The sequence below is a fragment of the Lampetra fluviatilis genome, chromosome 25 (assembly GCF_964198595.1).
Source record: "Lampetra fluviatilis chromosome 25, kcLamFluv1.1, whole genome shotgun sequence".
In the NCBI taxonomy this organism is placed as follows: domain Eukaryota; kingdom Metazoa; phylum Chordata; class Hyperoartia; order Petromyzontiformes; family Petromyzontidae; genus Lampetra; species Lampetra fluviatilis.
This window is the reverse complement of record NC_136299.1, coordinates 2,501,848-2,514,439: the sequence shown is the minus strand read 5'-3', so window position 1 is coordinate 2,514,439 and position 12,592 is coordinate 2,501,848. Positions and strand designations below refer to the sequence as shown.

At 44.6% G+C, this 12,592-nt stretch overlaps 1 protein-coding gene across 1 annotated transcript in view; it reads left to right on the top strand.

Annotated features, from left to right (window-relative positions):
- Positions 1–582: 582 nt before the first annotated feature.
- Positions 583–12,592, top strand: part of LOC144941860 (ATP-binding cassette sub-family C member 2-like) — a 54,222-nt gene continuing 42,212 nt past the window's right edge. Inside the window, exons 1-4 of the mRNA XM_078868351.1 lie at positions 583–624; positions 4,867–5,040; positions 8,463–8,597; positions 9,948–10,085. Of these exons, the coding sequence (XP_078724477.1) occupies positions 583–624; positions 4,867–5,040; positions 8,463–8,597; positions 9,948–10,085 (489 nt within the window). The remainder of the gene's footprint in view (positions 625–4,866; positions 5,041–8,462; positions 8,598–9,947; positions 10,086–12,592) is intronic.

Below are 12,592 nucleotides of genomic sequence, written 5' to 3'. Positions count from 1 at the left end.
TCAAGCACAAACGTGTGTCAGCGCGTTATTATTACTCTATCACCATAGCAAAGGGTAGTTACAATGAAATATGAATGGGTGAAAAGCTATGACATCTTCAATCACAGCCACAATAATCACACCAAGAATGAATTTTAGTTGCATAGGCTGAATGACATTTGATATTTATAATTAAATACTAACCAACAATGACCATCGTGGTAAAGTATGGTCAAGCATATTCTTTGGGTCTTTCGGTAAAGTCACGAAGATAGGGTCAAAAAAATATAACAAAAAACTACGACGTTTCGATCGCAACACTTCGTAGTTTTTTTGTTATATTTTGACGTAACTTTACCGGACGGCCCAAAGAATATTACAGTATTGCTCTTATTCTTATAGTGTCAGGACTAGCAATTTGAGTCAATGATCTTTACAGTCTACATTTTTTTATTTTATGATGTGAGACGTTAAACAATGTTTTATTTCATCCAGACGGCAATCATGACTGATCTAATGTGTCCTTGTGTTTGTGCGCTTGTGTGTGTGCAGGCGTTATTTATTTATTTTGTACTATAGCTTGAAACTTGAAGAATTACCAAGATGTCTGGTGTCCTCGACTCGTACTGTGGCTCAGAGTTTTGGGTAAGTACCGATGATAATATTACTACTTTTATTTTTGCGTTTAGCAATATGTTCAGGAGCTAAATAGAAAAGTTTTGAGGTCTGCTAGCCACGAGAGGGCTTTCGTAGGAAGTTCGTGTCGTTTTGCCATTTCTCCGTTGAAGGAGCGTAGACTGCAGTGGTTTTCTATATAGTCAATGTTATTAGAATTCAGTAAGGGTGCTAACAAAGTAATGTTTTAGATCAATACTGTACATTGCATTACAAGGGTGCTTAGCACCCATAGAAGACATTTTTTTCAATATAATCTACTGGAAAAACGTTCTGATTGTGGAATATTTATTTAAAGAAAAACGCTTGTTCACAGGTTGTACAACATAATCAAGTCTACCAAAATTAATTGAAAACTCTTGCAACCAGAAAGAATATTTGTGCAAAGACAAAATTGCCCTCAATATAGAGACAGCAGAAGGCTGCATGCAGAGATTTGTTACATGGTGGGGCCAATGCCCTTGTTTGTGGATAAAGTTAGATTTTAAATATTGGGCGTAATTTAATTTTCTTCCAATTTTCAACAGACGCTTTGGTTGTCATCATGAAGTTGCTCGTATTGCCTGGACTACCGGCAAACACTCAATATTTCCACCTTGATCACCATTTATATGTGTAGGAACCCACATTGGTTTTTGGGAGTCCGCAACGTCTGATCTCAAAATGCAGCTCAACAGCTGACAGCCGTAGCCGATTGTGTATTGCCATGTTAATAGACAGGTTATTTATCTATAAAATATCATGACACACCATTTTAATGGATAAAGTCTCATTTGAACGTCTGCCAGTGGCAAATAGACAATCCTGAAAATTACTCATTCACCATGATGTGTGACCGCTGTTACTTCCAACAGCATTTTTTTACAAAAAGGATGTGTAATCATAATCACTCAGTCTTTTAACAAGAATAACAACAACACCAACAATATTATACGATGGCCTTTATGTTGACAAGTTAGGAGAAACAATACTGCACAAGCTGCAGTTTAATGATTACCAAGACTAAGTGTCAGGGTCCAAATTTACTCACAAATTACCCAATCAGGATCACCTGCATAGCAATGATCGCTCTCTTCCTAAGCAGACAAATGTCCCAGGGTCACTCTTGCAAATGAAACTAAACTGGTCTTTTGAGTTTTTACTTGGTTAAACAATTATGAACTTAAGGTGCAGGCAATATAGACAATAAAAAAATGAAGAGCCTCATTCATAAGTTGGTAGAAATCCAAGATTTTCTGTTACAAAATTGACAAATCATCTGATAAGTATTGGCAGCAATCCGGCCTTTTATCAACACACACACATCATATCCTGAGTGTAGAATTAACAATACCAATTTTCACGAGTTCTCCATTGTCATCGCCCTTGTGGGTAATGAATTACAGAACAGGTGGCGATAGACGCTGGCATTGAAGAAGTGAGCGCCCCACAATTGGTAATGTGCGGTGGCGGCAGGTCTTTTTGGATCACGCATGGGCGTAAGCCACGTTGACTTTGTGAAACACAAGCCGCCCACGTGAAACAGTAAGAGCCCGCAGGAGACAGCAGCTGGAAGACCAAGTGGGTGGTCGGCAAACCTGCGGCTTGCGTCCTCTTTGAGGGACCGCTTTCCCGTGACGTTATTTATTAAGGACCACCGCCACCTCGTATCAGCCAGCGGCCATTGTGCGGCTCTTGAAATATTGGCATATCGAGGAGGGCCGTTTTTTTTCGAATTCGGCCAACAACAAAAACAAAACCTCAATAGGATGGAAATAATAAAAGAATAAAAATAAAACATGATTAAATAATTCTCACGACGTTTCGGCCACAACGCAAGCAGCCATCCTCAGGTGGAGAACAGGTCTGTCGAGAAGACACCTGACGACGGCTGCTTGCGTTGTGGCCGAAACGTCGTGAGAATTATTTTATTATGTTTTATTTTTATTATTTTATTATTTCCATTCTAAGTGACTTTACCGAAAAAACCAAGAAGATGAATCCCTGCAGTCACGAAAGCTTTAAATCGAAATTTAAAACCTCAATATTTCAAGAGCCTCCACACACGGTGAATACGAGACGGCGGTGAGTCCATAATGAACAACGGTCACGAAGCAGTTCCTTTAAGAGCCGCGTGCCACTCGGGAGCCTGCGGGTTGCCGACCCCTGCCCTCGATGCATTGGGCACTTGCTAAACAATGACACACCTCGTGTACACACTGTCAGCATATCTAATGCAATGTTGTCATGCTGTTATCGTGCTGATAAACATTGTAGCAAATTACCAAAAAAATGCTAACGGAGGTTGGATTTTAACCCACAGACCTCGTGACTGCCGATCGCTTTTGGCGAGGTTTGAGTATTGCATTCTGTGCTAATCGTGAGCCCTGGGGTGTCTTATCAAAGCACAGGATTCTTGTTATATTAAAAATATTAACTTACATTTCACAGTAGAGACGTGTACATGACACAGCATGTGATACTGTGTTGTGACGTGCCTGTGTCTGCGTTGCATATTAAAGCTTTGGCAGAGCGAGTAACGCTGAAACTAACATTGCTCCCAGTCACATTGAGCTATTGATGCAGTAAAATATATATTTTAATGTACAATAACACATGAGGTGTAAGTACTTTTAGCAGTTTTACATGGAATATTATCAGGCTGATAAACACTGCAAAAAATTACGAAGTTAAACAAATAATATTCTTAGGTTTTTTCGGTAAAGTCACGTAAGTAAAAAATAAATAAATTAATAAAAGTAAAATAAAACAAAATAAAAATCACGACGTTTCGGAAGCAACACAAGCCTCCGTCTTCAGGTGGAACCGTCACAGCCACGACAGCTGTATCAAGTAAATGAGAGATCACAAGAAATACCACCCCGTATATATAATGGTTGAGGGGGGAAGGGCCAGGAACGGCACACTTTTTATTAATATAGTAAGGTGAGGCTTAAGACTAAGAATAGACTGCATAACAAAGGACTGAGCCTTTGTTATGGAGAGGTGCAGTTTGTAACTAACAACTAGCATACATAACAAAAGTGTGAACAAAGAAAGAAAGTAAAAACTAAAACTGGTAAAACAACAAACTGGCTGTCTATCAATAACCTGTAATAGTTGTCTGTCACATAAGATGGTCCAAATAAGTGTAGTTACATCTTTTTTGCATGGTTAATCACATCTTTCCAATGATTACTCAGTTTGTAACCCTCATCACGGTTGAAATTATGTCTGTGTTTGTATATTTGTATGGCTTCGTGTACAAACCTTTGATGGTAGCCAGGAGGTTTGCAGAGCACCTTGGTCTCGGAAAAGACAATTTCATGAGAGCCCACAGAGTTGTAGCAATGATGTGGGCTCAACACAACCCTGACCATGTCGCACCGACGGCGTCGACCCAGACAGCCAACAACTGTCCAGCCGCACAATTATCGGGCGAAGGCGGCAGCGACGACGAGAACCGGCAGCCTGGAGCTCTTGCTCTCCGCTGCTTTTATTCTTCTCGGCGCGGCCTGGCTCCGCCCTGGACGCGCCTCCCTTCTAGAACCCACTAGCGGGTTCGAGGGGCCTCCCGATGAGGTCTTCCGTGACCCTTGCCCCAGTTCCTCCGCCCTGCCGGCACACAGCCGTGTATATGCTGGACGGCAGCGTGTGCGCTAACTATCCTCTGCAGTTGCTACTGTTGGACAGCAGTCGGCGCTGTGTCAATACAGATGTATGAATAATGAACATCAATATTTTAACCAATTGTCCATTTTGTGAGATTATGTCCTAACTAGCTGGTAACTGCAAGCGAATACAAACAAACAACAACGGACACTCTGTATGCGTGATGTAAATTGTTTGAGCTCGCTGGTTGCTCTTGGAAACCGCATTTTTTTAAGATCAATGAGTTTAGAAATGTCTTTTATATTGTTTTAGATTGTCATATTGTATCGTAGTTATTTTATCTTGGGAGATTTATACGAAATTATTATTCACCAATGATTCTCACGTATGTTATAATATCACACATTCATAAATCACCTCGCGTACCCCTGGGACATTGCCACGAACCCCCCAGAGGTCTGTTTACCCACCCTCCGCTGGTTGAGAGCCACCACTCTTTGTTATAGGCGTTCTGCGTCAGTACCAGATGTTATAAAGCGCATCATCTTTAGTCACGATCATGGTCTACCCCTGTATATTGTATGAATAAGTTTTTATTTTATTTCACCAATGCTTTCGCAGAACGACTCTTACCTGGAGCGGTCGCAGCCCGACCTGCCGGTGTGCTTCGAGCAGACGGTGCTCGTCTGGGTGCCGCTGGGGTTCCTGTGGATCTGCGCCCCCTTCCTGTTGAGCCACCTCTTCCGGCACCCGTCCAAACGTTTGCCCGTTTCGGGAAAGTACGCTGCCAAGCAGGTGAGCCAAGCGGGCGTTCGCTCGATCGTTCGGTCCGTTCTGTTATCACGCCGCGTGTTTTCACAACGCGAATGGGATATCACGCGATGATGAACGTATCAGGGAACGCATTTTTGTTATAACGAGCATGCAAATTGGATATAACGCGAGCGAGTGAACGGAGCTACGTTGTGCGAGTAGGAATAAGTGGTCGTGCGGATGCCTCGGCGTAGCATCGCACAAGGCGGGATGCTGCTGGATGCTCTAAGATGCTATGCACGTGCCTCAGTCTTTGTTTGGCCAGCATACAAATATTATGTGTTATCGCAGACTGTGCTTTTACCCAATAATATATTGTTTATTATAACGTGATTTTCCCATAGCGCGATGTTCTTCAGGAACGCAACTACCGCGTTATAGGAGAACAAACTGGATTAAAATTTACGACTCTCCGTTTCGCTCAGATGACTGCATTACATGTGTTCCAGGTGGTGCAAAGGCACGTACTATACTAAACAATTTTTTTTATCTAACCAAATAAGGTCCACTGAACTATATAGCTCTTTTTCAGAAGCGACCTTGCCAAAAATGATAGCCCAACAAAGTGGCTTATCATGTGGAAATTAATAGCAGTAAAATCCTCTAAACGCACGTTTCTAAATATGGAGGGAAAACCCGCCTGGCATGCAGGAGGTCGTGGGTTCGACCCCCACCCTGACGCCTGCTGTATATTTGGAGTTTGCATGTTCTCCCCGTGGTCGCGTGGATTTTTCTCCAGGTCCTCCGGTTTTTCCCTCCACATTGATAATCATGTGCTTCGAGTATTTGGCTGCTATACATTTCTACATGCTAATAAGCTACTTCGTTGCGCTATCATTACATGTAGCCAGGTCGATTCTGAATAAGAACTTACATATTCTTGGTTCTTTCGGTAAAGTTACGTAGAAGGGAAATAATAAAATAATAATACAACTATTATTTCCCTTCTACGTGACTTTACCGAAAGAACCAATAATATGAATCCCTGCAGTCACGAAAGCTTTAAATCAAGAGCTATATAGCTCAGTGTGCCTTACCTGGTAAAATACAAATTAGTTTATAGTTTTAACCACATCAGAACATCAACAGGCAGCTGCGTGCATCTCCTTCATGAATGGAAAATTAAAGACACGGGCCACAGTGCGATTGTGGGCGTGCAACCAAACTACGGACCATATCGTAAACCGCGTGTAGACTGCGCTCCTTCAACGGAGGAAGAGCAATGCTCTGCAAACTCTCTTTTGAAGCCCTCTTGTGTCTAGCTGACCTCGACACTGCCATTTTGGCTCCTAACATGCTGCCATACACAATGGGAGAACAGAAACATACATTTGCTGAGCCAGATTTATCAATCCGCCCTAGTTGTTTTTCTTTCTCAATCTCTGGTCCTCGCCGTCGTTATATATCATTCGATATTGCGCCTCGCACAAGGCGCCGTGCAATGGCAGTAGACAATGTGCGCACGCAGAATATATATCCATAATGCGAGAACCTTCACAGTTCATTCATGCAAGAGTCTACGGGCCCAGCTGCTCGCTTGCGCTGATCGACCAGCTGCCCCACGAATGCATGAAGGATTGCATCCATGTTAAATAGGTCCCCCCGTGATGTTTGTGTTGAGCAACCTACAATTGCGTAATGGCGTATGGCTTACTTATGAGTGCCAACAGGCACAAAACACGGGGTTGTGTTGTTTTGTGTCGAAAAGGATGGTGATGTCAGGGGTTGTTGTCCTTCCCCCGCACCTCTGATTAGCACGGTTCGCTACGAACGGTGCGAAAAAAGTTCAACATACATACGTGCATATGTTGGCCAAAATGTTTACAAACAATAACTTTAATGGCTATGCTGTTCACAGCGACGTTATTAGTTAATAATTTCGTGTAATGTACTTCATGAGGGATGCGCTGTTCGGATCAATTGAGATCCCATCACATTGTGCTTTGAACCCAATTCGGAGTTGGTGTGATTCGACGCAGCGATTGCACAGGTCTGATTGCTCAATCCGGATTAGCAATTGGTTGATACTTAGTTTATTTTGGATTTGATCGTCATGTAGGTACTATGTGAATTGTTGAACTATAACCCTCGACCATCTGACAGAGCCGATTAAATCGAGTTGTCACGTAGCCAAATACGCCAATTCATTTGGTTTGTCAGCGCAGCTGGAGGAATGCTGAGCGATATTGTCAAAAGTATTTGCTCGCTTTTAACATTCTGCCGGTTGTGCTGTAAAATCCAAGTAAATTGCCATGTTTACCCCACGTGACAATATGATTTGATGAGCTCGAGAGGATTGTGGAGGGTTTTAGTAAAAAAGAAAACTGACATTATACACAAAACGACGATTGAACCGAAAATAAATCGTAATCATATTGGTCGTGAAAGCCGGCACATTATATCAGGTTGACCCATCATGGAGAGCAAATGTATTCAGTAACCATTTTAGTGCTGACTCATTTCCAGTTATCTCCAACCCACGATGACCTCGACCTGGCTAATCATGGCCCCACATGGCGTCGTTTGTTTAGCAGTGGGGCCACCTTCGTAATTTCGTGAATGAAATAAAATAAAACCAAAACCAATCAGGCAATTATATTTCATAATTTAAACACAAGGTGACATGTTACGGTACAATAATTGTATCAAATACAATTAAATAAAAAAATACAAATGCCATCTGTTAGCGATCGTTTTTTATTAAGTTTTCACCAATTGTTTCCAAAATGTCTAAACTTGTGGCGGTGGTGGCGAGCGGTGGCACAGCGGTTAGCGCGCTGCGCTATGAACGCAACGAGTCGAGTTCGATTCCCTCTCACGGCCAATGCCAGTGACGATTATCTGAAGCGGTCATGGGCCTCCCCTCGGTCAACTCAGCCTCAAATGAGTACCTGTTGAGGCGTGTAAACATCGCCGGCAGGGAGACAAAAGCGGTCGGGCGTGGTGTTGGCCACCCACCCCCACGTGTGCCGTGCCGGCCTTCGTAGGCGCTACTCGCTAACAGCACTTGCCCCAACAGTCTGGTTATGCTATACGGGGGATCTTTGTCTTTTGCGTGCGTGTAGTCGGCGATGTCGTGGTGAGCACACCGCATTGCGAACTCAGACACCCGAGTTCGATTACCGCTCCCGACCGACGGCAGTGGCGAATACTTTTAACCGGTCTTGGGCCTCCCCTATCGTTGACTCAGCCTTAAATGAAAACCTGGTGCTGTGTGTAAACATCAATAATTGTGGGGAGACAAAGGCAGCCGGGCGTGGGGAGGTGGCCACCCCGCTCCCTCGTGTGCCGTGCCGGTCTTCACGGCTGCTTTCCAGGAGCGCCTGCCCCGAGGTTTCTGGTCGAGGCTGCGACGGGAGGTGGTGACCTTTGTGTTCTCTGTCTTTCGTGCGTGGCGCGAGCAGGCGTTCACAGCGCTGCTGTTGGCCACGGCAGTGGCCAGGTTGGCTGTCACGATCGCTGAAGACTCCGGATCGACAGCCGCGGCCACCAACCCCGTCGTCCTCTATGTCAACCCCTCGTTGTATATTGCCACATGGGTAAGGATGTCGCGATACGAAGCATTCGCCCCCGTCCCTCCCCGCCCTAGTGAATCCCAAGGCCAAGGGCTTGCGATAATAAATCACCTTTCGTCAGCAGTCTCAAACATGGGTCTCGATGTGAATATTTAAGATTTGCTATGATCACATCCTGCCAATCTACTATTGGCTACTTCCATCGTGGGAATCGCCAGGGGCGGTGGTGGCTATTCTGCACGTGGCTGCCAGAAAATCCAGCACCATGGAGGCAGCAGCGAGTGTTGGTGGACCGCACAAATGTTGTGAAACTTCCTTCCTGTGGGCGTTGAGGAGGGGGCCTACCATGGCTGATTTGCCAGGAGAATGCGTTACGGCAAAATGTTGGACTCTGCCCGTTCCATCTGTATGGGATAGAGTGTTTCCCCCTCGCACGCGTGGGTTTACCCCGGGTGCTCCGGTTTCCTCCCACATGTCAACACTAATTTATTAGCTGATAAGACCTTCATAAATAGAGGACTGCAGAGCTTGAGAAATTGTTGGCGCTGGCTCATTGCATTGAGAACGAGCAAATACTGTGTGCATTATGAGTTTCAATTATATATTTATATCTAAACGGGAGGATCTGATTGTAAATGTATTTGAAACTGGGAACCCTGTTCCTTTAAGCAACGTGCCTTTCAATCTCCCCTTTTTTTTCACCGGGTCTTAAATCCTATCAGGATACCGTGGGTTAGTTGTCAAACAACAGGTGACGCATTCGGCCGCAAGGGATGTATAGCTTGTACCGTGCCGCCTTCATAGGTGCTACTCGCTCACAGCACTTGCCCCAAAACTCTGTCTCTTGGAGGGCTTTGTGAAGCTGGGGTGCTATTTAATAATTCTCACGACGTTTCGGCTACAACGCAAGCAGACGGCTGCTTGCGTTGTAGCCGAGACGTCGTGAGAATTATTTTATTTTATTATGTTTTCTTTTTATTATTTTATTACTTCCCTTCTACGTGACATTACCGAAAGAACCAAGAAGATGAATCCCTGCAGTCACGAAAGCTTTAAATCGAAATTTAAGGCAGTGGTCCTTAACCTGGGGTGCACCCACCCCCTGGGGGTGCCATATGTCCCTTTCTGAGAACCAAAGGGGTTGCAGGCTGCAGTGACCCACTGATCGAGGGTTTAGCGAGTCCCCTGCACACACGGCGGGGTGGGAGAGGGGGACTTCAACCGTGCTCGCGAACAGCACTTGCCGCAACAGTCTGTCGAGGTTGTGCTTGTGTACGTTGAACTTCTTTCGCACCGTACATCGCCAACCGTGCTAATCGGAGGTGCGGCGGCAATGTGGGGGTGGTTGTGGTATCGTTGTCTTTGTATCCACAGCTGCTGGTGTTGCTGATCAACGAGAGCGGACGGCGAGCCGGGTTGAAGACGTCCGGCGTGCTCTTCCTCTTCTGGCTCTTCTCCGTGCTGTGCGAGATCCTTCCCTTCCAGACGCTCATCCGCAAAGCGATCGACGGCGTGAGTAGCGGCGGTGCCGTCGTCGTCTTCGTCAGCGAGCGTCGCGGTCTCCACGTCTTTTAGAGGCCGACCGAAACTGAATTTCTGGTTTCGGCCGAAACCAAAACCAGACCGAAAGTTAAAAAGATTACTTTTGGCCGAAACCGAAGCTGAAACCGAAAGTTTAACTACACTTTCGGCCGAAACCGAAAGTTTAACTATACTTTCAGCCGAAACCGAAGCCGAAACCAAAAGTTTAACTATACTTTCAGCCGAAACCGAAAGTTTAACTACAGAAAGGTATATAACCGAAGTTACCGAAGAGGCCATTTGCCAACTTTCGGCGCCGAAACCGAAACCGAATTTCGGTTGGCCTCTAGCGCCTTTACAGAGTCGACATCGCGGCGAATAAAAGGAGCTGTCCAACGCGTTGAGGACTAGGCGCCGTCCACGTGTCAATCGCATAGCCGTCAACCCGTACGGTTCACCCCGTGTTCTTGTACAGGGAAATTGAGTTTTCAGGTCCATACGGCGCACAGACGTTTCAATGGTTGTTGTGTTTTTCTCTTGCGATGGCACTTTGTAGGATGAACGTTGAGGTTTATAAGGGCATGGGGCGACGAATACGTTTTGAATTGGTCTGTAATAAGGTAGGCACTGATCAGAGGTTGACAAGTATGTAATTCTCTTTTAAAGTGTAACTGATCAACTATGATGATTATTTTTCTGTTGTAATTATTATGTCACCGTAGCATCTGCGACCGGTCTCCTAGCGATCGTTGTGTACGTCCTCGCCTCGTCTTGATGCGCCAACTCCTGCAGCAAATTGCGCTCTCACTTCGGTTTGGCGGTCGACGTTCAGAGTGAGGACTGCGACCCCCCCCCCCTCAATGGAACAGCGCCAATCCCCGTGGTCACCCCCCTCCGCCACCCCCCCCTCTTCCCCGGTATCCGTGGTCCAAACAAATCACTGGAGACGCCAGTGTACGGCAGCCAAGAGCGGTTGATGAGAACGCTGTCACAGCAAGGGGTCACGCGCGCGATGAATGAATGAACATTGATTACTATTCACAGAGCTGGGCTCAAGATTCATAAAAACAAAACCCAAAATCGCGTACAACAAGTTGACTCATAATTATAATAATCACTGGTCAACAACAAAAAATGTATTTTTTTCTGGCCTGGACTTTTGCAGCTGTTTTAGACTAATTTCAGGGTGCTGATTCCAAATCTGATCTCAGATTTGCTCTATCACATCTCATTTTTATGCTATCGGCATACCCCATTTTCATTGATTTTACCTGAAATTAACTCTGTCACTTATGATTGCAAGTTGTTGCGAGTCAGTGAATGCTTTCGTGTTAAAATATGGTGCTGTATTTTTAGGATAGTGTGTTTATAACATAATTGTATGTAGATATCCACATTTATTTATTTATTATTTTTCTTCTGCAGTTTTTATTGAAAATGCAATATTTGATATCTCAAAAACCTGATGTGATAGACAAAAACTGATGCCAGATTTGGAATCAGCACCCCAAAATTACCTTAAATCCGTTGGAATATCTTATGCCAGAAAAAGTGTTGACCAGTGTTATACAACGTGTAAAGCACCTGTCATCGAAGATCTCAAAGCACCGTACAAGACACAACACACACTCAGCATGACGCTGACTCAGGAAACTAAAACTAAGAATTGGTATATTAATGAAATTAAATACCACAAACTCATTTGCTCAATACATTGAAGGTTGAACAAAGGGCACTGCACGAATACAATGTAACACGGGCCATGCAAAATGTGCACGGGCTCGGGGAAATCGTGAGATCTCGTGGAAGAGATTTCCAGAGTCTGTGGGCCACATCGACCAACGCCTCTGTGCCCTGGGAACGCAGAGGAGATCTGCATGAGGCCTTGAGGGAACTCATGGGTGCAGCATGTCTCCGATGTAGGCTGGGGCAAGGTGGTTCAGAGCTTTGTTGGTTAGCAATAGGAATTCAATCCTGTGCAAAACTGGAAGCCAGTGCTGCGAGACTAATACATTGTTGGAGAGTTACAACTGTAGAAAAACACACATCACAGTGCATGCGCCTAGGGAGGTTGTTGAAGGTGAGCTGGGATACTTTTTGTTTGACTTTAACTGGTAACTTGAACAAGTAAAGCAAAATATATTGAATTCTTTTTTTTGCATTTCTGAAAACATTTTACCTATTCTTTTTTTTTATGTTTTCTATGAGAACATGGATGTTGTGACAATGTTCTTTTTGCTAATTTGGCGGGTCTGTTTCTCTGATGAGATTGCAACGAACCCAGTGACATGACACAGTGGCTCAATGTCAAACGCATTCATTACCCAGTAATCAAGCTGTCGTGGTTCATTACATCGTCATCATCATCATCATCATTACCGTTGTCAATGTGTGATGTTCATTCGTACTGACAGCCCTGGCTGTCTTGATCCTTCTCTGGAAACCACTCTGTAAATATATTCGACACCGAATTAATGTCCACTGCGCATGTTGTAGCA